Here is a 26208-nt window from a genome sequence, read left to right on the forward strand (position 1 = left end):
ACACGTTCTGTGCACCCTAGAACGTAACCGTGAGGAGGGGTGCGCCGTAGAGACATCATCCACCACTTTACAAGGAGATAAATAATACACTAAATACTACACTACTGAAGAAATACGCTCCTCAATGAGCTGGACAGCATAACAAGCGAAATACTGCCACCTAGTGGACGGCGGTATACCCTTCAACTACTGTAACTTACTTACTTACACTATCTTTAAACACAAAAAAAAGGCAGAGCATTATAATAATTGTAAAAAGCGCCAACATGCAATCACTCAATATCACCCTTGCACATACATATGCCTAACTTAACATTGCCTATTCACATAGAATTAGAAAAGATCTATCTTGCGTCTTAAGAGCGGACATTTTCTTGATCACAATTAAGACCAAACGTAGAGGGTAGGATGATTAATTGAACATACAGCTCCATAGTCTAGAGATGTACAAACATACGTAGCAGACAGGCACCTTATCATAGATGGATACACATCAGGCAGAGGGAATTATCTTGGAGACAAACGAACACAAATCTAAAAGGCAATTATGATTATTCTACCACCATCTATCATGAGATTCATCTCATCTGAGACAATTGGTTGGATGCAAACAAACACGCCATTCAAAACTGAGAAGAGGGTGCACCAAAATGGCGACGGACCACGATGTCCACAATTAATTAGCGGATTTCTGCGTGAGCTGACAAGAGACGGTACCTGTGGGGAAACTAGGGTTAGGGTTAGGTGCTACGTCGACTTGGTACATGCTGGCATGTCTAACCCCAACCCTAACCCTACCCACAACCTTAACCCTAGCACCTAACCCTAACCCTAGTTTTCCCACATGGTGAAAATGGGCCCCCACCAAAATCCACCACTTCACGAGGAGATCATACTAATTCTCTTTTTAACACAAAAAAAGGCAGACAATTTTAATAACATAAAACAATGCAAACACTCAAACTCACCATAGCATAAGATGTTATCGCGACCAATTCTGATTTACCGGTTCGATTCTTTATCGTTTTCTGATCAACTTTGGCCTCCACAGCCTAGTCTAGGCCTACACAGGTGTTCAGCGTCAACGCAGCTGTTTTACAACACGGAGTCTTTGAACACATATCTGAGCATAACGTTTGAACATAGGCTAGCCTACATAAAAATACAAAATACAAATAAAATAATGGGAAACACCAGCATTAACAACGGGCCGACAGTGTGGTTGTATCAGAGGCCGAGGTCTGTATAGAGGCCTAGGCCCAGGCCTACTACTGTTCATCTATGAGCAATTAATGATATATTAACAACTTACGTGGTCTGCGAGGAGAAGTCCAGTCAAACTTTCGGAGGTAAACATGATAATCCGGAAGAATTGACAAGCTGCTGTAACTGTATAACTTCCATACAGCGAGATGGAGGACTAGTCTCGTGTCAGGTGTCAGACGCCTCTAAAATCCAACTGCGTGTTCCTACGAAATTATTTCCCAGCTGTCTGATCAAGGCAACACGTGACTGATCTTCTTCTTCTTCTTCTTTTTATTTGATTGGCGGTTGGCAACCAGCTTAAGGTGCATTACCGCCACCTACTGGACTGTGTGGCGCATTACCACCCCCTACCGGACTGTGTGGAACGTTAGCTTGACAGGGGGGAAAATGTAAATGAAACAAATAAACAAAATGGTGGGGAGGGGTAGAGTTAAATCCTACCTATCAATCCTGTTTCTTTCAAATATTTAATTAACTGGTTATTTACTTTAACTGTGTTTCCAAGTAAGTTCCCTACAGTAAACCTTAACGTAACCTTCTGAATTGCTGTTTTCAGGAGCTTTCTCTGTTCTTCATATTTTCCACATTCCAGCAGCACATGCTGAACAGATTCCGGGTTATTGCAGTGTGCACAAATGCCGTTTGGGTGTTTTCCTATTCTGTAAAGTGTGTCATTCAACCCAGTATGACCTATCCTGAGCCGGGATATCACTGTCTCTTCTTTCCGGTTCCTGCCCATCCTACTTCCTATTCCGACTTTCTTTTGAATGTTAAACAAATGCCTTCCTGTTTCATTTCTGTTCCAGTTTTCTTGCCATAGTTCCTGCATGTGTATTTTAATGATTGATTTTACCTCAGCTTTACTAAGTGGAATATCCATTTCTATTGTTTGTGACTTAATTGATTGCTTAGCTAATATATCCGCATCTTCATTTCCTTCTACCCCTACATGAGCAGGAACCCAAACAAAGCAAACAGTGATATCCATACTATATATTACATAAATTAAATGATGGATCTTGAAAACAATATCCTGTCTGCATGATTTCAACGATCTGATACTTGACAGTGCTGCCCAACTGTCAGAGGCAATGAGTGCATTACTAACCCTATTCTCTACCAACCATTCTAATGCTATCAATATTGCTAGAAGCTCCACTGTGTACACTGATAAATGATCAGTGGTTCTTTTTTTAATTCCTGTTTTATACTGTGGGAAGAATACTGCAGCTCCTGTACGTCCTGTCTCTGGGTCTTTTGAGCCATCTGTAAAAATTAAGAACTTGCCTGTATAGTGCTGACCAATATAGTTTTGTACCACATTCCCAGGATGGGCATGTTTGGATTTCTTTCGTAGTTCTTGTTGTATATCTAAATCTACTAATGGATTCACATATAACCAGGGTGGAATAATTGAATGCGGGATTACTGGACTATACCGCAATTTATCTAAATCGTATCTTTTTGCTATTGTATTCCCTATCCATCCAAAACTCATATAATGAGTCTTATTATGCTCCCAACAATCTTGTACAATAGACCTAGTTGGATGTGAACTATTCTGACCTTGGAGATTAACCCAGTAAGCTAACAAAAGTTTAATTCTGCGTATCCACAGTGGCTGTTCCCCAACTTCAACTTGTATTGCTGCTACTGGGGATGTTTTAAAAGCTCCACTACATATTCTAAGTCCTTGTGTTTGTTGCACATCCAACTTTTTAAGATGGCTTACTGCTGCTGACATGTATCCTAAACATCCATAATCTAGAGAAGCCCTCATCAATGCCTGATACACATTAAACAATGCTGCTCTGCTTGCTCCCCAATCTCTCCCTGACAGGCATCTTAACAGGTTATTGACCTTTTTACATTTATCTTTTACTTTATCCGTGTGCTGTTTCCAGGTCAACTTTTCATCAAATAAAACACCAAGGAATCTAATTACATTAACCTGTTCTAAAGTATGCCCATATAATTTCAATGACACTTCTCTCGATCGTTTAGAAAAAACTATTACCTGTGTTTTAGGTATAGATAATTTGAACCCCCACTCATTTGCCCATTGTTCCACCTTCTCAATTGCAATCTGCATTTTCTTCTCTATGTATCTCAGATTCCGCCCCCTTATCCATAAGGTCCCGTCATCTGCATACAAAGACTTCCCTATTCCTTTTTCTATTTGTTCAAAGATGTCATTAATCATGACATTGAATAATACTGGACTACAAACACTCCCCTGTGGAGTCCCATTCTCAACCCTGTATTCCTTTGAATGTTCTGTCCCTACCCTTATCTGTATTGTCCTACCAAAAAGAAAATCTAACACCCAGTTATATAACCTACCATCTACCCCCAGTTTACTTAATTTGATTAGCAATCCTTCCTTCCACAACATATCATAAGCTTTCTCAACATCGAAAAAGACAGCTAACACCATTTCTTTGTAAGTTTGAGCTTTCCTAATTTCTGACTCAAGACGTAAAATGGAATCCATAGTATTTCTTCCTCTACGGAACCCACTTTGAAAAGGAGAGAACAACTCTTTACTTTCTAAATAGTATGTTAGCCTTTCTGTAATCATTCGCTCCATAGTTTTCCCTAACTGTGATGTAAGTGCTATTGGTCTATAGCTTGATGGATCTGATGGGTCTTTACCTGGTTTTAAAATACAATGATTGAGTGTTTCCATTTGTTTGGAATTTTACCTGATTCCCACACTTTATTAAACAACTTTAATACTAAATATAATGCATGATCCTTCATATGAGCTAACATACTATAGCAAATACCATACTTCCCTGGTGATGATTGCCTCCTCACATTTACAGCCCTTTTTAATTCAAGCAATGTAAAAGGTAAATCTAAACTATCCCTTGTTGCACTCTTCTTTACATTAACATCTATATTCTGAGCAAGAATTGTATCCCTACGGTGTCTAGCATTTACTGTTAAATTTCCTGAACTGTGAACTTTCACTAGTGTTTCTGCCAGAAGTTCTGCCTTATCTTTATTACTGACTGCTGATTTATTGCTACCTGTCAACACTGGTATTACATAATTCCTTTTAATTCCACTCATTCTTCGGATCATTCCCCATATATCAGACAGCTTAGTCTCTCTTCCTATCGTATTACAATATTTCCTCCAGTATGTCCGTTTAGCTGTTTTTATAGTTTTCCTAACTACTGCTTGTGCCCTTTTATATTGAATTAATGATTCCAGAGAATGATGTTTTTTCAACTGTCTAAATGAACTATTCCTATGCTTAACTGCTTGCCAACACTCTTTATCCCACCAAGGTACATTCTTCCTATCTTTACACCCTTTACTCATCGGTATTGTTTCCTGTACTGACTCTATAATGGCTGACACCAACTTCTCATTAAACTCATCCACATCTAATATTTCCTCTCTAAGTAACGGTTCAACCTTGACCCAACTAATTTGCTGAAAGTTCTCCCAGTCAGCTTTATCCAACTTCCATCTCGGTATCTTAATGTCCTCTTCTTGATTTACTTCTACTCCAAGCATAATACTTATAGGGTAATGATCACTCCCCACTGTAGACTCCCTTAACACTTCCCAATTTGTGATACCTGCAATTCCCATTGAAGCCAGTGTTAAATCTATTGCACTCTCCTTATTTTGAGCACTCTTATATCTAGTACCTCTCCCATCATTCATACACACCAATCCCCACGTGACTGATCAAGGCAACACGTGACTGATCAAGGCAACACGTGTCTGATCAAGGCAACACGTGACTTATCAAGGCAACACGTGCTGTGCACCCTAGAACGTAACCGTCCTACTACAAACAACGTGACTACAACATTCGTCAGAAGCATAATTAATTTTGTCTCCAAAAATATTGTTCAGCTGTTGAGTGGACAAGACAGGCATGTAAAATGATACATATTTTCTTATAATGAAAAAGGCTTTGATCTTTGGTTGTGGTTGAGTAGAACTTGTACAAAGTTCAAAGTTCAAAGTTAATTTTATTTGTCACGTGTATATCGTACAGGTACAATGTACAGTGAAATGTTCCTGCCGGCTCCTAAGAAGTGCTACACAAATGTACAAATTACACGAGCAGGTTTCAAATCACACAAAATCACACAGGGGGGGGGGGGGGGGGGTATGCACAGATGACATTTGCAGGTTGGGTAAAAACGATACTATTAGGTTGGACTATATAGAGATGCAACAGTGTGTACAGGTCAATTTACAAATCAATATGTACAGTTTTATAAATATATATATATAATATACTATTAATATACTACTAAATATACTAACATCTATCATAAATATAAGGTGCTGTAGTTAGTCAATATTGCAGGGGGGAGGGGGGGGGCATCCTGCTGGGGGCAGGGGCAGTTGCCTGGCTGTGGCCTAGGTGGTGTCATTCAGGTCACAAAGCAGTCAATAAAAACGGAGGCTAGGTGAGATGTGGTGAGATGTGCGCACCACTTCAGCCAGTGAGTGTCAGTTTGACTGCAAGAGGCAAACAGCATTGCAATGTCCTCTCACTCTCCTATTTATTATATATGATATGAACCATGTAAGCTATCTTGGCAAATGTATTCGATGTCAGTATTCAATGACTGCACAAATGGTGAACCACCAAATAAACTGATAAACATTTATCATATACACAGTATATTATTATAAGGCTATAAATGGGAGGGCATTGGTTAAGCAAATGGCAATCATTTTGTTTAAGTCATCTGTTCTCTTGAGGTAAAACAAAAGCAAATAAAAACAAATATTCACAAAAGCAGTTATAATTAGGACTTACATGTTTGAGACATGGATGTGGGAAACAAGTTGAGGTTGTAGGAACCAGACTTTCTTTGCATTCCTGTCAAATCAGCTCTTCAAGGCCATGTTTAGTCACAGAAGGCCAACTGACGCAGGTCTAGACAAATATTTGTTGGTGATGGAAAAAAAGAGCAACAGGACTCAAAATCATACTGAACAACTTGTTTGTAACAACTAGTGTTATACTAATTCAAGACTTGCACAGTAAAGGGTACAGTAGGCACCTATCCTATTGCTTCATCGGTTAATACCTCTAGTGGGGGTAGGTCGGGGGGAGACCCCAAACTGCCCCCATAACACGGACCTATAGAACAGCCTGCAGTTGCACAAGCGCTTATAGCTAATTTATATTATGGTACATTTCTATCGTCTTCTGTATGTCCCCAATAACACAACGTGATGGAAGTGCACCGGAAAGAGGAAAGGCATAATGGGACAACAAGGGTTGACATTCAGTTTATTATGCATTCATAACGTGTGATGGTTGGTTTCCTCAGCGGATTTTACAATATAATCACAGGCATTTAAAGACATTTATGATATAGCCTACAACTCTGGCCCAGGTATATTGATGTAATGTTAATTAATGTATGCATGTGTCATAGTACCATCATCTGCATGTTTGTAATAGCTGTATATTAATTTATGCACTACTATCACTAATTTCTACAAAACAACACTTGACTCTCCTTTTTGATTGATTTAAATGATGGTGATTGAGCATGATGATAACTCTTAATGATCATCTTCATAATTGCCTTAGTCCCTCCCAAGTCTTTGGCTTCAGTGTGTGACATCAAAGGAAGCTCCTCTCCAGATCTCGTGCAGATATGGTCCTGAAATGGTAGGATGAGAGGAAGAGAGGAGGGTAGGGCCCCACGGAGGGAGGAGGGGACAAGCAGGGGGGCGCTGTGATCACAGAGGGGGTATCATCCTCAGCTCTCTTCCACATTTCTCTCTCTCTATCAAACGCTCCTACAGAGCCGTAGAAGGCAACGGTCGGGGGTTCCGGGAGATCGAGGATTAATTCTAGAGAAACAGACAGACAGACAGACAGAAACAGAGGGAAAAACGACAAATGAGAAATAACAGTACTTACTGGTTCCAGTAATATCAGAGAACATACCAGAGGGGAGGCTGGTGGAGGTCGATGCCGGAGAACATGTGTGTTTGGTACCATTCCATGCATTACAACAAGCCCGTCCTCTGATTTCTACCTCCACCAGCCTCCCCTGGAACCTTCAGTGTCTACGGTCATATGCAACATTTCCAGGACAATATATTTAATGTCACTAGAAAGATTCCAAACTTAGAATAACTTTGTATATAGAATAGAATTATGTCAGTAGTATTACCTGAGTCGTCACGCAGCTGAGTGTGCAGGTAGGGGTGTTTGGTGTAGAACCTGTTGTAGATGCAATAGACGACGCCCATCAGAGTAACGGTTCCCACGGCTGCTGCTATGAACACGGCAACAACGTCTGCGTCTTTGATCCCATATGCATCTGTGAGGCAGAGTATTACCCCCCCCCCCACACACACAGACACACGTGTTAAGCCTGCCAATATCTCCTATGTATGTATGTATACTAATACAAAACATTAGGGTGGGTGGGTGGGTGGGGTGCAGACCTTCCTCAGGGACACGCTGCGCTTCTGGCACAAGATACTCAAGGACCGCCTGGCCAGGTGGGGGGGGTGTGTGTATGGGGAAGAGTTTGTGTGTGTTGAGTAGGGTTGGGTATCGTTTGGGTTTTATCCGGTACCGGTATATACTTTAAAAACGGTACCGGTACCGAAACGGTACTTAATTCGGTACTTTTGATTTTTTTAAATGACATATACAGTGGGGAGAACAAGTATTTGATACACTGCAGCAGGGATTTGGGCCCACTCCTCCATACAGATCTTCTCCAGATCCTTCAGGTTTCGGGGCTGTCGCTGGGCAACACGGACTTTCAGCTCCCTCCAAAGATTTTCTATTGGGTTCAGATCTGGAGACTGGCTAGGCCACTCCAGGACCTTGAGATGCTTCTTACGGAGCCACTCCTTAGTTGCCCTGGCTGTGTGTTTCGGGTCGTTGTCATGCTGGAAGACCCAGCCACGACCCATCTTCAATGCTCTTACTGAGGGAAGGAGGTTATTGGCCAAGATCTCGCGATACTTGGCCCCATCCATCCTCCCCTCAATACGGTGCATTCGTCCTGTCCCCTTTGCAGAAAAGCATCCCCAAAGAATGATGTTTCCACCTCCATGCTTCACGGTTGGGATGGTGTTCTTGGGGTTGTACTCATCCTTCTTCTTCCTCCAAACACGGCGAGTGGAGTTTATGCCAAAAAGCTCTATTTTGGTCTCATCAGACCACATGACCTTCTCCCATTCCTCCTCTGGATCATCCAGATGATCATTGGCAAACCTCAGACGGGCCTGGACATGCGCTGGCTTGAGCAGGGGGACCTTGCGTGCGCTACAGGATTTTAATCCCTGACGGCGTAGTGTGTTACTGATAGTTTTCTTTGAGACTGTGGTCCCAGCTCTCTTCAGGTCATTGACCAGGTCCTGCCGTGTAGTTCTGGGCTGATCCCTCACCTTTCTTATGATCATTGATGCCCCACGAGGTGAGATCTTGCATGGAGCCCCAAACCGAGGGAGATTGACCGTCATCATAAATTTCTTCAATTTTCTAATAATTGCGCCAACAGTTGTTGCCTTCTCACCAAGCTGCTTCCCTATTGTCCTGTAGCCCATCCCAGCCTTGTGCAGGTCTACAATTTTGTCCCTGATGTCCTTAGAAAGCTCTTTGGTCTTGCCCATTGTGGAGAGGTTGGGGTCTGATTGATTGAGTGTGTGGAGAGGTGTCTTTTATAAAGGTAACGAGTTCAAACAGGTGCAGTTAATACAGGTAATGAGTGGAGAATAGGAGGGCTTCTTAAAGAAAAACTAACAGGTCTGTGAGAGACGGAATTATTACTGGTTGGTAGGTGATCAAATACTTATTTCATACAATAAAATGCAAATTAATTATTTAAAAGTCATACAATGTGATTTTCTGGATTTTTGTTTTAGATTCCGTCTCTCACAGTTGAAGTGTACCTATGATAACAATTACAGACCTCTACATTCTTTCTAAGTGGGAAAACCTGCAAAATCAGCAGTGTATCAAATACTTGTTCTCCCCACTGTATATAATAATAACACGGTCGACAACATTAAACAGCTTTTCACTTTTTTATTGCTGAGGCACAATATATATTTGTTAAATATACACTCAAATTAAAATAAATGAAAATAAAACCCCTGCTGACTGAGGCACAATATACATATATATAATATTACAGTGAAATATACACTCAAATTAAAATAAATAAAAATAAAACTCCCACCTCAGCAATTCTTTTGCAAAAAGATCAGCATATTTGCCTTCTCTGGCAAAATACGACACCTCTCCTGACTTTTTATTGTCATTTTGACTTTTTTTTTGTTTTGACATAATTGTCTAATGGCACAGATTTATAAACATAAAGTAAACAAATATTGTTTTCACGTCACTTTACCTGAAACAGGGAGATTCCACAGTGGAAAAGGAATGCAGTCCCTTGACCACAAACCTGGTAACAGCCCTGTGAATTTCCTCCACCTTGTCTTTGGTCAAAGTTCCCTTCTTTGCCAAGGTGAATGGCGTCTCTGATGCTGTAGCTGGAGAGCCAACAATATAAACATAGGTTAAATAATGTTACTGTAGCTAAATATTTGCTGCTGCCTGTCTTGGATAGGACCCTCTTGAATAAGATGTGTTTAATTTCTCAATCCCCCCCCCCCCCTTTCCTGGTTAAATAAAACAAAACAAGAAATAATTTAATAGAGGGCGAATAGCCTACTTAATAAACGCAGGATTTGCGATCAACGGTTAGGCTACATTGGGACTGCCGATGAAAACTAGCTTAGGCTAACTCTAGTGCATTTACATTGATAGAAAGATTAGAAACAGACTTGTTGATTAATGTCCACTGTCCCCCTCTTTAAATAAATAAACGGAAATAAACGGAAACATTACTAACCTGAGGAAATGCTGCTGTCATCATCCTCAATGGGAATGGCGGTCTCCCCCTCCCCCTCTCCGGGACTGCTTGAGGTGCTTGCCGAAGGGTTGCGCAAGCTGTCAAACACGGTGCACCCTTCTACCCTTAAATGTATCCTGTGCGTTGCCAGGTGTTTCATCAAGTTAGATGTGTTCCCTGCTTTACACGCGAATGATTTTAAGCATTTTGAGCACTTCGCATTGTTTTCGTCGAGTCGGGTGAAATGCAGCCACACTTTAGAACGCTTCATTAGGGCCTTCGGCATTCTCGGTGACCTCGTAGCTAGGCTAGCTAGCGAAATTCGATAATATGATGATGATAATAATAATAATAATAATAATAATAATAATACAATTCAGATAATATAATAATTTAGTATATATGCTTTCACTCACTCTTCTTAACTCGTAACACAACTGCTCAGCTCACTACCACGACACGCACTGAGTGGAAATTTAACAGGCGATGTCACGTCACGAGTCACCAGTTGACTGTTGCATGACACCGGACACCAGGGGGCGAGATAGAAAAGTACAGAAATTAGGTACCGAAATCTCCTTTGCAATTCGGTACGGTAGATACCGAATGTAAAGTAACCGGTACCTACCGGTACCGATTTTCGGTACCCAACCCTAGTGTTGAGTGTGTGTGGTTGGTGTGTGTGTGGGGAGGGGGAGGAGAGTTTGGAGTGTGTGTGTCGTTGGGGGGGCCGGGGGCTTCTGACACAATATTTAAAATGAGCAGGTGATTAGTTGATCAGGTGTGTTAACTAGGGGTGCAGCGGTTCTGGATTTTCCTTTAGCAACATTGATGGAACACCCCCCTTGTAGTCATGTTTTAACCCTCCTGTCTCTTCTCCTCCTCCTCCTCTCCTCCTCTCCTCCTCTCTTCCTCTCCTCCTCTCCTCCTCCTCTCCTCTCCTCCTCCTCCTCTCCTTCTCTCCTCCTCTCCTTCTCTCCTCCTCTCCTCTTCTCCTGCTCTCCTCCTCTCCTCTCCTCTCCTCTCCTCCTCTCCTCTCCTCTCCTCCTTCTCTCCTCCTCTCCTCTCCTCTTCCTCCTCTCCTCCCCTCCTCTCCTCCTCTCCTCCCCTCCTCCTCCTCTCCTCCTCCTCTCCTCCTCCTCCTCTCCTTCTCTCCTCCTCTCCTCTCCTCCCCTCCTCTCCTCCTCTCCTCTCCTCCCCTCCTCTCCTTCTCTCCTCCTCTCCTCTCCTCCCCTCCTCTCCTCCTCTCCTCCCCTCCTCCTCCTCTCCTCCTCCTCTCCTCCTCTCCTCCCCTCCTCTCCTCCTCTCCTCCTCCTCTCCTCCTCTCCTGCTCTCCTCCTCTCCTTCTCTCCTCCTCTCCTCCACAGTGACTTTGAGGAGGTCCTCACTCAGCTCCAGTGGCCCTTCATCTCCCCCCCCCTGCAGACGCTGCCCCCCCCCCCAACGCCCAGGAGCTCAGCAGCCAGCTGGACCTACTGGTGGCCCAACTGCTGTCCCTGCAGACCTCGTATCCTCCACACACACACACACACACACACACACACACACACACACACACACACACACACACACACAGCTGCTGTCACTGCAGACCTCGTATCCTCCCCCCCCACACATTTGAATACTTTATTTGGTTCCACAAATTATATTATACAAACAGGGAATCAAATATTTCGGGGCTAAGCAGCACTGAACACTTAAGGGTACACATAACACCTCCTTCTCCACACGGCCAAGCTGCCAATAATAGCGGAGACAGAGCAAAATTTGGCAACCTGTTTGGCCTTTCTTTTAGACATTGCAGCAATTCTCAGACCCCTCATGGTGCATTTATATACATGGCCCAGACTTCCAAATACAAGTATGCTGAATTTGCACTTGTATCCAAAGCTGGTTATCGTACCAAGCAGTGGTTGGTATTTGATATACTTGTCCTGGAAAGTCTGGTCCATGTACAGGTCAAAGGGGCAGCCTACTTCTACAATCAGCACCTCCTTGTGGCTGGTGTCAACAAAGACAACATCAGGTGTATTTGGGATGTTGGCAAAAACATCATTGGCAAAACCAAACCACTCTGGTAACACTCTGGCATGCTTGTACATAGCTGCGCTAGATGGTAAGATGTTTTGTACTGAATCAGACACACACACACACACACACACAGCTGCTGTCACTGCAGACCTCGTATCCTACACACACACACACACACACACACACACACACACACACACACACACACACACACACGCACACACACACACACAGCTGCTGTCACTGAAGACCTCGTATCCTACACACACACACACACAACTGCTGTCACTCCAGACCTCGTATCCTCCACACACACACACACACACACACACACACACACACACACACACACACACACACACACACACACACACAACTGCTGTCACTGCAGACCTCGTATCCTCCACACACACACACACACACACACACACACACACACACAGCTGCTGTCCCTGCAGACCTCGTATCCTCCACGTAGACACACGCACACACACACACACACACACACACACACACACACACACACACACACACACACACACAAGTACTGGGAGGGGGGGGTTACACATGACAGGGCCGACCTGGACCATGCTGTCTATGTAGCCTTTCATTTCACATTTACATTTTTGTTATTGACAGAAGAAACCTGGTAAGCTCTCAGCTCGGCTCAGATCTGTTGTGTGAATTTAAGATTATGGGGGTTACCATGGTTACCAAGGCCCGGTATTTAAAAACTTTTAATCTGGACCCGTCGGGCTGCTTTTGAGTCGTATACGGGAAACCAGATTAAACGTTTTCAGACACTGGACACAGACCAAGCCTTGTTCTGTACATTTTCAACATATTATCTCCATGGAAACAAATGCATTTAAATCTATTTTAATCTATGTTCCAGAAACAGCCACCCAACCACCAGTACCAGCTCAGTGGCCTTGTGGTTAGAGTGTCCCTCTGCCCTGAGATCGGGAGGTTGTGAGTTCGATCCCCGGCCGAGTCGTACCACCAAAGACTATAAACATGGTACCTGATGCCTCCCTGCTTGGCGCTCAGCATTAAGGGTTGGATTGGGGGGGTAAGACCCTGCGACATACCAGCGTCATGTCCAGGGGGTGTACTTGTACATCAAGCCGCCTCACGCTACGGAAACTGGCGATAGGCTCCTCCCCCTAAGGGCCGTTAGGCTCCAGAACCATCGCTTCTCAAGGCTGCTTACTTATGTTTCAGAAACCAGGCCCAAGTATCTATGTACATAATAGTGTCTGTGTACAATATGTACATATAGTTTGTTACAGTTCTGTTAGGGAGGACGTTGTTTGTACGAACTCTGACCTATGACCTATGTGATGATGTCACGTGACATTTGACTGAGACAGAAACCGGGTCTGTTTCCTTGACGACCGTCTCTCAGTGATGACCTCATATCGGAGAAGGAGGCGCCCTCGCGCCTGGGCGAGCGGCTCACTCCGCCCCTCTCGCTGCCCATCCAGATCATGCTCCTCCCCCTCAGCAAGAGGTTCCGCTACCACTTCACTGGCAACCGGCAGACCAACTCTCTGAACAAGGTACACACACATAGACACACACACACACACACACACACACACACACACACACACACACACCGACACACACACACACCGACACACACACACACACACACACACACACACACACACACACACACACACACACACACACACACACACTCACTTACTCAGTCATACAAGGTCAGAAAGGACACTCACACACACTCCTAAATGTTATGTGTGTGTGTGTGTGTGTGTGTGTCTGTCTGTCTGTCTGTCTGTCTGTCTGTCTGTCTGTCTGTTCTGACCGTGTGTGTGTGTGTGTGTGTGTGTGTGTGTGTGTGTGTGTGTGTGTGTCTGTCTGTCTGTCTGTCTGTCTGTCTGTCTGTCTGTCTGTTCTGACCGTGTGTGTGTGTGTGTGTGTGTGTGTGTGTGTGTGTGTGTGTGTGTGTGCAGCCAGAGTGGTACCTGACCCAGGTCCTCATGTGGATGGGTAACAGCTCCGCCTTCATGGAGGAGAAGATCCAGCCCATCCTGGACCGGGCTGGCGCCAACGTCAACGCCAAGGTCAGAGGACGGCTCTAGGATAGGTGGTTCTAGAATAGATGGTTCTAGAATAGGTGGTTCTGTTAGAATAGATGGTTCTAGAATCCAGACATCTCATGCAGTTACTCCCCCCCACCACCAGGTGGAGCTGTGCCGCGGCCTGCTCACCCTGGCCACGGAGAAGCTGGCGTCCGACACCCCGCGGCTGCTCTACGACGACGCCCTCTTCTGCCACCTGGTGGACGAGGTGCTGCAGTTCGAGCGGGAGCTGCGCAGCACGCACGCCTACCCCCCCACCCTGCAGGGGGCGCTGCACATCCTGCTGGACGAGGCCGTGCTGCTGAAGTGGCTCACTGTGGAGAGGAAGAGTGAGTGGAGCGTGTCTGTGTGTGTATGTATGTATGTGTGTGTGTGTGTGTGTGTGTGTGCTTGCCAGAGGAAGAGACTGTGTGTGTGTGTGTGTGTGTGTCTGGTTTACATTTACATTTTTGGCATTTAGCCGACGTCGTAGCAGGAAGAGTAATCTAGCTCAGGCCCGGGGCCATTGGCAGTCGTCGTGCTAAAAGAAGAAAGATATATTTTTGGGGTTGTGTGTGTGTGTGTGTGGTTGTAACTGGGTGTCTGGGTGTCTGTGTGTGTGTGTGTGTGTAGTGGCGGTGGAGAAGGTGGATGCGATGCTGTCGTCTGAGGGTGCGTGGAGCTCCCAGTACAGAGACATCAGCGACATGGACGAACTGAAGGCTCCTGACTGTGCTGAGACCTTCATGACCCTCCTGCTGGTCATCACTGGTAGACACACACACACACACACACACACACACACACACACACCTGTCTGTCTCTCTCTCTCTCTCTCTGTTACTGGTCATCACTGGTAGGAACACACACACCGACTTGTCTCTCTGTCTCTCTCTCTCTCTCTCTCTCTCTCTCTCTGTCTCTCTCCGCCTGTTTCTCTCTCTCTACCTCTCTCTCTCTCTTTCTTTTCTGACTCTTTTCGGGCACTGCCCTAAACTGGTTTAGATCCTACCTACAGGACAGAAGCTACTACTATGTCTCCATTGGCAACTTTGTGTCCGACAAATTAAAATCATGTGAGGTTCCCCAAGGATCAATCCTTGGCCCCCTTCTATTCATGTCTACATGCTTCCATTGGGATACATCATAAAAAAGAACAAAATTGCCTACCACAACTATGACATGCTGACATGGATGACACACAAATCTACATATGGCGCTTTTCCACTATCGGCCCGGCTCGGGTCGGGTCGGCTCGCTTCGGCACGCTTCGGCACGCTTTTGAACAGTTCTGGTTTTCCACTATACACAACAGACCAGGAACGAGTAGGAGGAGTAGGCGATAGTAGGCGGAGTTACGCGTCATAAAAGCGCGCCATGGTGGTGACGTATGTTTTCACGAGACACAACACAGCCACAACAATAGCAACATGGAGGAACTTGAAGCTATGTATACTTTTTCCTCGGCATGTGGTATATTATTAACCGTGATTTTTTTGGGAGAGAAAGAGAAAGAGAGAGAGGAAGCTATGTACACATAATAAAGTCATGTTTTTTGAACCCTTAAAACCACTGCCTTCACTTGTCTGCTTTATGAACTGTAGTATCATTGTGTGCCGTGTTATTTACGGACAAACACGGTGCCCGGAGGCACCCTTTGCGGGTTAATAACTTCGGTTTACCGTGGGTTAGGATAACAACTCAAACGTGTCCGGATAGGGGAGAGGACAGGGAATCCAAAACCATTTGAATGGTGTCGATACGACACTGCTATCACGGTCGACACAGCGCGGAGCGAATTCCCTGTTTAAACTTTTCTCTCCCCCCGCTGTCAAAGGGAGTTTCAATCAGCTGGCGCGGTGCTGCGAGCAGCAGCAGGTGAACTCCCGGTTCATTGAGTTTACGGTTAAAAGCATAACTTCTCGGGGTGTAAAGCACTCTCTCTATTTCGGGCTAAACTGTGCAGTGTAGCCGGCGTCCTGGTTCCTCCAGCAACCGGACACTTCCATAAATAACAACAAATATGTAATATGTAAATATGTATAATACCACGTTCATTGATAAAATGATGCCAGGGATGGAAAGGGGTGATGGCAGTTTTAGAAGGGGGATGATGAAGCTCTGGACTATGGAACGGCACAGCACAGCACAACGGGGGGAAATGCGATAAGAATTATGTCAAAATGCAGCGCCATCATGCACAGATCAGCCTTAATGCATGTAACGTTAGATATATAACGTTATACAGGGAGCGATGTATTTCTACAGAAAGGCTGATAGATTGTAGAATCTTCTTGTTGGTAAAACGATGGAATCAATCTATTGAGGATTGTGATCTTAAATGCGTTGTGTCATCTCAGGATAGATTAGGTGCACAGCATACACGATTTGACAAGGAAATAGGATGTTCAACACGGGTCGGAATCTCTGTACTTGATTTAATAAGACAGTCAGCGAATGGTCCATCAGCACAGTATCTCAGCATCGGCATTCAATGACCATTCCACGACATCATTATGACATACAGACAGGCTGATAGATACGAGTGCAGCGCTGTCTTGCTGGTAGTCAAATATATTTATTTATACAGCATATGGATGTTACGTGCCTGTTAGCCTACTTGCCGCTTTCAGTTCTAGTAGATTTGTAGTTTAGATCTCGCAACCAGGGATTGGGAAGCGATGTATTTCTACGAAAAGGCTGACTGACGCGGGGCTCCAATCTCTGCGTTTATAGAGTGCTCCGGTGTCTTGCTGGTAGTCAAATATATGTATTTATATATACAGCATATGGATGTTACGTGCCTGTTACCTGCCGATTTCAGTTCTAGTAGTTTAGATCTCGCAACCAGGGAAACGCCGACAAGACGCGAATCTACCGGCATTTGACTCATGAGTGAACGGCGAAAATGGCTGGACGGCACAGCTTGGGATTCCATTGAAGTTACAGGGAACTATGTGTGAAAGAGACTTAAATGTTGAAATAACAGTAATACAATGTTCATTGATAAAATAGCAGGGATGGAAAGGGGAGATGGCAGTTTTAGAAGGGGGATGATGAAGCTCTGGACTGAGGGACAGCATAGGCACAGCACATCGCCATAATAGCGATGTTTTGGTTATGCTTGTTGTAAATAAAAGTTCTATGATGCTTCCTGCTTCTGAGTAGATTAGACGTGTTTCTCCCTCGCTCCTCTCATACCACTGCTTTCCTGCTTTTTTCTTGCTTCTTTTTTATAGTTTTAACACTTTTTTAATATAGCTTTTATTTCTACGATGCCTGCTATCTGTCAAGGTTGTGTGGATCTTTCAAAGAGAGTAGACTTATTGGAATATACTCTCCAGGGGCGACTCTCCGCACTCGAGAATCGCTACGCTAATGGTTCTCCACCCACGCAAGCCTCAAAATTCACACTTCCCAAAGCTAACGAGGCAGGTGACAGCTGCAAAATTCACTGGACAGATGAAATATCCCCCGAAACTACTGAAAAGCAGCCAACTGAAGTCCTCGTTAGCACCGTTAGCATCATTAGCAACAGGTAGGCCCGAGCCATGGGCTTGCATGACTAAACAGAGCCGAGATAGGAGTCTGAGACACCGGCCCGCAGAGCAGCGAGCTGGCATGACTCCCAAGGCCCGAGATAAGAACATCAGAGTCACGCCAAGATTTCCCAGGCCTGGGAATCACGTGACTCCCCGGCCCCCCCCCGGTGACTCCCCGGCCCGCAGACACGAGTTCAAGGTCACCCCCTCCTTCTTCTACTTCTCTGTGTGACATGCAGCGGATGAAACAGACTTCACCTCCAAAAGATACTTTGTTGATTGGAGACTCGGCGATCAGAAACGTAAGAGGTAAAAAATTACATATCCACTGTCTTCCTAACCTAACGGTCTCAGAAATAACAAAAGATTTGGAAGAAACACTGTCTAAAAACCCAGACACAAAGCGTCTTGTATTACGGTGGACAAACCGATTCACGTAAAATGGGCTCAGTAGACTTGAGACGTGATTTCATGGAACTTTTCAATAGACTTGACAAGCTTAAGATTGAGACATTCATCTGTGGACCGCTACCCACTGTTGACAGAGGTAACCTGGAATTCAGCCGGCTCCTAAGCCTTAACACGTACTGTTAACTTAAAAGGCTGAAATTCATTGACCACTGGAACATATTCTGGAGGCAGAGAGACCTATTCAAAAGAGATGGCCTCCACTTAAACAGATCGGGAGAATACCATTTAATGAACAACATACTCTTCAACCTCATAAACTCTGCTCCCCCTTCCCTCGATGCTCTTAAACCAACTGAAAGGCCTACAGCGCAGGATTCTTCAGACTCAGCACAGGCAGCTGAACTGCTCACAGTGGATAAACTCTCCCCACAGTCCTGCGACTCATCACAGCCTACAGTAAAGGGCCCTCCAAACTCATCACAGCTGGCTGAAGTGCGTGCTGCAGATGACTTATCCCCATCGCAATTGCCGAAACTGCGCTCCACAGTCGACAGGGCAAAACGAATCATTAGCCAACTCGTTGAACCCCCACTAAGGCGACGGTCCAGCCCCTTTTCTCTCCCCCCACCCTCCCTCCCTGCCCCCAAACCACTCTACCCCAAACTCCCAGAGACACTCATCCACTGAGTCCACTGAGCTCTCCTTCCTCCAACTCACGCCGTTCCTGCCTTTCTCAGCTAGGTTAGAGAAAATGGTGAAGACAGGAGTAGAGCTCACCCGAAAGCTGCTCCATCTCTCCATTCTACAACACCTGGCCCCACACTCCCTGCGACGCCAGCCTCATCAACAATGCCAGCCTCATCAACAATACCCATCGCCCCACCCCGACGCCACAGGATGCTATCTACAACACCCATCCCCCTCCCCCGGATGACACCCATAATCAGTTGATGCTCTAACAGTCCCTGCTTCCATAGAGTTGATACCATTGACATTCCTGATATAAAGCTGGGACTCTCAACTCTTGCTATCCCTGTTCATATCAGTAACAGAACAGTTAATTGCAAGTCTGAATGCTTTATACACCCCTCAAATTGAATTTCTATACCCTGCCACACACAGCGACCAAACACAAAACCACTCAAGCTAGCACTTTTCAATGCCAGATCCTTAGCTAATAAGTCTCTCTTAATCAACGACTTGATTAGCTCCTATGAACTAGATTTCTTATTTATCACTGAGACCTGGTTAGATAAAGATAACAAGACACCAATTCTTATTGAGTCAGCACCCCCCAATTTTAGAACCTTAGATGTCATTAGATCCCACAAAAAAGGTGGTGGAATCGCCTCTTTCTTCCGAGACAGTTTTAACTGCAAACAGAAATCCTTCGGGGAATTTTTATCATTTGAATATCTTATTATAATGAATTATTTTTATAATTTTATACAGACCACCCCAATACTCTACTAGCTTCTTTAATGAACTTACAGAGCTTCTCTCCATCATTACTACTGAATTTAATGGTCTGATCATTGCTGGTGATTTCAATATTCATGTAGATAACTCAGAGGACAACAAAGCCAAAGAACTCTCTGTTCTGTTAGATGTTTTTGAACTTCAACAACATGTGAACCTCCCTAATCATAATCGAGGTCACACTCTGGACCTTATCATCACCAAAGGCCTAGATATTTCAAATGTTGTTGTAACTGACATTGCCCTGTCTGACCACTGTTGCATATTCTTTGACGTATCTATCTTTCCTGTTATTCAAACTATGTCTAAAACTATTTCCAAACGATATATCAATGAAAAGACCAGTGCACTGTTCACACAGGCCTTTTCCCTAGCCCCCCCCGCAAACTTCTATTCCAAATGTAAATGACCTGTAAATGACCTTCTACACGATTTCAACTTAAAAATCACAAAAAACCATTGATGATATTGCACCCATTAGATCCAAATGCATCTCTGGTAAGCAAAAAGCTCACTGGAGAACTGCCCCATCCGTAAAGACCCAAAAAAGAGAATGTCGTAAAGCAGAGCGCAGATGGAGAAAAACAAACCTTCAAGTCCACTATGATATCTATAAAGAGAATCTTCAGAACTATAACTTAGAAATAAGAAGTGCCAGGCAATCATTTTTCTCTAAGATCATAAACAATAACATCAATAATGCCCGCATCCTTTTCAGAACTGTTGACAGACTAACAAATCCCCCAACACCCATTGCTCAGGAATTTCACTCAACTAGTAAATGCAATGAGCTTGCATCCTTTTTTAACAATAAAATAGAAACCATTAGACAAGGCATTAGGTCTTCTGTGTCAGGCATGAAAAACATGTCCCCATTAACAACCCCAAATAGGGCGGACATAACAACCATGTCACAATTTAACACCATTGATTACAAGACCCTAGATAAAATCATGTCACGTCTTAAACCATCCACCTGTGCCCTTGATGTCCTGCCAACAAGCTTTTTAAAAAACATATTTAGCTGCATGGCAGGCGAACTAATACAAATAATTAACACCTCCCTTTCATCAGGAATCTTCCCTGAAGCCCTGAAAACTGCAGTTATTAAGCCTCTACTAAAAAAGAACGGCCTAGACCCATTTGTACTAAACAACTACAGACCCATATCAAACCTTCCCTGTACAGGAAAAATTATTGAAATGGTTGCCCACGAACAACTTATTACTTATTACAGCAATTATTTGACCCTAAATGATCTCTTTGATGACTTTCAATCAGGCTTTCGCCCCCTACATAGCACTGAAACGGCCCTTATTAAGGTCCTTAATGACATTCGCGTAAACACAGACTCCGGGAAAATCTCAGTTTTGATACTACTAGATCTTAGTGCTGCCTTTGACACTGTGGACCATGACATTCTGGATTCTTAATAGGACTGGTTGTTAAAATCCCTAAATAATCAGGGATTTTAACAACCAGTACCTGGGTAGGACTTTCGGGCACTGCCCTAAACTGGTTTAGATCCTACCTACAGGACAGAAGCTACTATGTCTCCATTGGCAACTTTGTATCTGACCAAATTAAAATGACATGTGGGGTTCCCCAAGGGTCAATCCTTGGCCCCCTTCTATTCAATCTCTACATGCTTCCATTGGGACACATCATAAAAAAGAACAAAATTGCCTACCACAACTATGCGGATGACACTCAAATCTACATAGCCCTCTCACCGAACGACTATCGTCCCATTGACAATCTCTGTAATTGCATTGAGCAAATAAATGCCTGGATGACACAAAACTTCCTCCAACTAAACAAGGACAAAACAGAGATAATTGTATTCGGTGCACCTGACAAAAGATCGAAAGTCAGTGCAAAATTTGATTCTCTCTCTCTTCACACTAAAAAACAGGTCAGAAATCTTGGTGTAATTCTAGACTCCGATCTAAACTTCAACAGCCACATAAACTCAATAACTAAATCAGCCTACTATCACCTGAAAAACATAACAAGAATGAGAGGTTTCATGTCCAAGCAAGACCTTGAAAAACTCATCCATGCATTTGTTTCGAGTAGACTTGATTATTGTAATGGTCTACTAACAAGCCTATCTAAAGGAGCTGTTCGTAAATTGCAGCTCATCCAAAACGCCGCTGCTAGGGTCCCAACAAAAACAAAGAAATGTGAACACATTACACCAATCCTGAGATCCCTGCACTGGCTACCAGTCTCTCAGAGAATTGAATTCAAAATCCTCCTAATTACATACAAATCACAAAATGGTCTTGGACCAAAATACATATCAGATCTCCTCCCACCCTATATTCCCGCAAGGTCCCTAAGGTCAGCTGAGACAAATCAGCTAATAATTCCAAGAGTAAAAACAAAACACGGTGCAGCAGCTTTCAGTCACACTGCTGCATGCTCCTGGAACAAACTCCCTGAAGAAATCAAACAGGATATATACAGAGAGGGAGATAAATATTTGTACACCATACTACGTATCGCGGCTTTAAAGCAAATCACACGTAAATGGTTGGACTTAAACCCACCATCCGTTAATAATTGGAAAAAAACTGTTGAAGACATAAAAGAAATGGAAAGAATTACTTGCAAAGTGGGAGGCCGTGAAGAGCAATTCACTATGAACTGGAGTAAATGGACCGAATGAATGAGTAGGAAGGAAGCCCCCCCCCCTCCCCCCTCCCCGATCCCACCCCTCCCACCCCCCTCCCTTTGTCTCTTACTTTTCTATTTCTATCCCTATAATTTCTCTCTTCTTTTTCTATATTTTCTCTCTAGTCTCTATTCTTTATTTTCTTTATTTCTTGTTCTCTCTATAAAAAATAAAAAAACAAACAAAAATGATGCAGGATGAACTTAAACAAGTGAAGAAAACTTGTAAAATGTGTGAAATGAACTTGTGAAATGTAATGTAAAGTCCTGCAATAAAGTATAAAAAAAAATAAAAAAAAATCAAACAGGCCCAAACCCTTAAAATATTTAAATCTAAGCTAAAAACCTTCATGTTTTGCACCAGTTATGATTAAACACAAACACTTCTATCAATGTCTTTTTTCCATTAACTATTGTCTTTTTAAATGTTTTATCTATTTACTTCTTATATTTGCTTTTATTCATTGTAATTTTTATTTTTCTTATGCTCCTCTTGCTGTATTTTTAAATAATGCATGTAAAGCACTTTGAATTGCCCCTGTTGTATGAAATGTGCTATACAAATAAACTTGCCTTGCCTTGCCTTGCCATTGAAATGACATTAAACTAAGATAATACGATGGTTATCATATTTTTTCAAATCTTTATTAATACGTTATTACAGAAACTGTAAGTGACATTTTCCTAGAGCGAAATCTGTTGTGGTATTTAAAAATGGCGGTTAGTGATGAAATCTATGAACATGGGATGACGATTTCCATTGACCAATCAACGGTGTGCAGCGTCACACGTCACACGCAGCCTGGCAAAAAGGTTCCGGGTCTCAAAAAAGGTTCCTGCCATCGATAGGTAGCTAAAGAAGCGACCCGACCCGACCCGACCCGACCCAGGCCGACAAATGGAAAAGCGCCAAAGAAGCAGGCCAGCCCGGGCTGACCCGGGTCAGCCCTCTAGTGGAAAAGCCCCAATAGTTGTATGAAATGTGCTATACAAATAAACTTGCTTTGCCTTTCTCTCTCTGTCCCTCTCTCTACCTCTCTCTCTGTCCCTCTCTCTCTGTCCCTCTCTCTCTCTCTCTTTCTACCTCTCTCTCTCTCTTTCTACCTCTCTCTCTCCCTACCTGTCTGTCTCCCCCCTCCAGACAGGTACCGGTCCCTCCCGTCCCCGCGGGCCCAGCTGAGCTTCCTGGCGCTGCAGCGAGAACTGGTGGACGACTTCCGGATCCGTCTGACCCAGGTGACCCCTGACCCTAACTCTGACCCTAACTCTGACCCTAACCCCTGACCCTAACCCTCTGACCTCTAACCCTAGGTTACTAGACCCTCTATCTAACCGTACTATCCTCTGACCCTCTGACCCCGACCCTAACCCTAACCCTAACCCTCTGACCCCTGCCCCTCTGACAGGTGATGAAGGAGGAGTCTCGCTGTCCGCTGGGCGCTCGCTACGGCGCCGTGCTGAATGCTGCCAACTACATCAGCACCGTGCTGGGGGACTGGGGGGACAACGTGGTGAGAACGCTTTATTGGGACACAGCCTCCCTATGCAGGGTTAGGGGTTAAAGGGCCAGACTGCGTGGCCTTAATTGATGCACTCTCTAAGTCTCTAAGTTCCCTTTCAAACGCACCTTAATGGATATTTATTTCTTTTATTTATTCGAGAGAATATTTATTTTGATTTCCTTTTCAGAAAATGTTTACTTTTTTTATTAGTAGGTTGCAGCAGTGTTGATGCTCCTCTCCCTTCCTCTCCCCCCCCTCCCCACCCCTCCTCTCCCCCCTCCCCTCCCCTCCTCTCCCCCCTCCCCACCCCTCCAGTTCTTCCTGCAGCTGCAGCAGGCTGCGGTGTCCCTGGGGGAGGAGGAGGTGCTGGGGGGGCTGGGGGTGCTGGAGGTGGGCCGCCTGGCCTCCCTGGAGGGGTCTCTGTTCGAGGGTCTGCTGGGTCTGCTGGAGAGGCTGAGGGGCGACATGGTGGGGCGGCTACTGGACGCCGTCATGAGAGAAGTGAAGGAGAAGAGCCAGCCCTACTGCAGGGACAGGTGAGGGGGGGTAGGGGTGTGGGTGTGGGTGTGGGTGTGGGTGTGGGTGTGGGTGGGTCGGTCAAGATGTTTTCTGTAGAAGCTCATCCTGTTGGCTACTGCTGCAGTACTTACAGGAGTTGGACACGAGTGCGTTTGTACATTTGCTCTGAGAGCGCCGGAGCACACACTGGGTTCAAAGTCATAAACGGGACCAAGTCATTTGTTTGGACAAGAGGCATTCCATGAGCGCTGATCAGATTCCACAGCGAATTTACGAACGCAGGCAATTTCTGTCTGGGAGGGAGGAGGGGGGGTACTGGTAGTGGTTACGGTTATGAATATTAGGTTAGGGTTAGGGTTAGGTTTATTCATTTGATTGATAATGATAATAATAACTTTTATTTGTATAGCACTTTTCCTGCAAACGTTGTTGATAAGACAATTTTACCTGATGTAAACCCTCTGTATTCCCTCCCCCTCCGCCCCCCCTCAGATGGCTGTCCCTGCCCTCCCAGAGCGACCAGGCCACCATGTCTCTGTCCAGCTCCGCGTGTCCCATGATGCTCTGCCTGAGGGACCACCTGCTCCGCCTGCAGGAGCTGCTCTGCCTGCCGCTCTTCCACTCCGCCTGGCAGGGCCTGGCCGACCGCCTGGACCTCTACCTCTACCAGGACGTAAGACTGTCTGTCTGTCTGTCTGACTGTCTGTCGGTCTGCGTCTGGAGATTACATTTTACATTGACATTGACATTTTTGGCATTTAGCAGACGCCTTATTCCAAAGCGACTTACAATCGATACATTTGATTAAGCAAGTGAGCAAGTGAGATGTCTGTCTGGGAGTGTCAGCGTGATGCACCTTGTGACACACCTCATTAATTGTGTGTGTGTGTGTGTGTGTGTGTGTGTGTGTGTGTCTCAGGTGATCCTGTACAACCATTTCAACGAGGGCGGGGCAGCCCAACTGCAGTTTGACATGACCAGGAACCTGTTCCCTCTGTTTGGACACTACTGCAAGAGACCCGAGAACTTCTTCAAACAGTGAGTGTCTTTCTGTCTCTCTCTCTCTATCTCTCTCTCTGTCTCTCTCTCTGTCTCTTTCTCTCTGTGCCTCTCTCTGTCTGTCTCTTTCTTTCTCTCTGTGCCTCTCTCTGTCTGTCTCTCTCTCTGTCTCTCTCTCTCTCTCTGTCTCTCTCTCTCTGTGTATCACCATGCCCCCCCCCCAAGTGTATAGAAGGCCTTATCTGTCTTTCTCTCCCCTCCTCCCCTCCAGTGTGAAGGAGGCCTGCATCCTGCTCTGTCTGAACGTGGGTTCCGCCCTGCTGCTGCGTGACGTGCTGAGGCAGGGGGGGGGGGGGGAGGAGGAGGGGGACACCCCCCAGGGACAGCAGCAGCCCTCCCCCGTGGCGGCCCTCAACGAGCTGGGGGTGTTCCGCCTCGCACCCTGCGACGTCCTCATCCTGCTCAACCTCCGCGCCTCCTGGCCCGGCCAGTGACCGGGGTCAGAGGTCAGGGGTCACAGGGGGTCACAGGGACCAGGAAGAGGAAGGCCCACAGCTCCCTCACACCCGATTGGACCAGACCAGGTAGGACCACTGGACCACAACGACCAATGGGAACAGGCCCTGCTGACTGGACTAGAGACTGTCTGGAGTCAACAAGCTGTTTCTCCCTGGTGGACCGACCCTCCCGTGGCTGTCTGTGTGTTGCCATGGAGATCTGGTACACACACACACACAGGACGAAGTGCTGGATTGAACGGTTCTTCAGAGGAGTGGACTTCTCCTCCCTCCCTCCTTACCTCTCTCCC

General features: G+C 45.0%; 1 protein-coding gene across 1 annotated transcript; it reads left to right on the plus strand.

Annotated features, from left to right (window-relative positions):
- Nucleotides 1-13609: 13609 nt before the first annotated feature.
- LOC308164694 (RAD50-interacting protein 1-like) lies at nucleotides 13610-25970 on the plus strand. Its single transcript, XM_080550761.1, has 10 exons — nucleotides 13610-13741; nucleotides 14162-14272; nucleotides 14394-14619; nucleotides 14903-15040; nucleotides 23522-23616; nucleotides 23787-23891; nucleotides 24198-24418; nucleotides 24894-25074; nucleotides 25321-25439; nucleotides 25672-25970. The coding sequence occupies exons 1-10, from the start codon at nucleotides 13670-13672 to the stop codon at nucleotides 25892-25894; spliced, it is 1491 nt and encodes a 496-aa protein (XP_080406887.1). The 5' UTR covers nucleotides 13610-13669; the 3' UTR covers nucleotides 25895-25970.
- Nucleotides 25971-26208: the final 238 nt, after the last annotated feature.

This window comes from Nansenia antarctica (assembly GCF_963989245.1).
Source record: "Nansenia antarctica genome assembly, contig: SUPER_8_unloc_1, whole genome shotgun sequence".
Classification (NCBI taxonomy): Eukaryota; Metazoa; Chordata; class Actinopteri; order Argentiniformes; family Microstomatidae; genus Nansenia; species Nansenia antarctica.

Excerpts from the sequence above, each read along its gene's own strand:
- LOC308164694 (XM_080550761.1), top strand. The coding sequence starts at position 13,670 with ATGCTCCTCCCCCTCAGCAAGAGGTTCCGCTACCACTTCACTGGCAAC. Across the intron at positions 14,273-14,393 it reads GCGCCAACGTCAACGCCAAG|GTGGAGCTGTGCCGCGGCCT; the intron begins GTCAGAGGACGG and ends CCCCACCACCAG. Across the intron at positions 23,617-23,786 it reads TCCGGATCCGTCTGACCCAG|GTGATGAAGGAGGAGTCTCG; the intron begins GTGACCCCTGAC and ends CCCCTCTGACAG.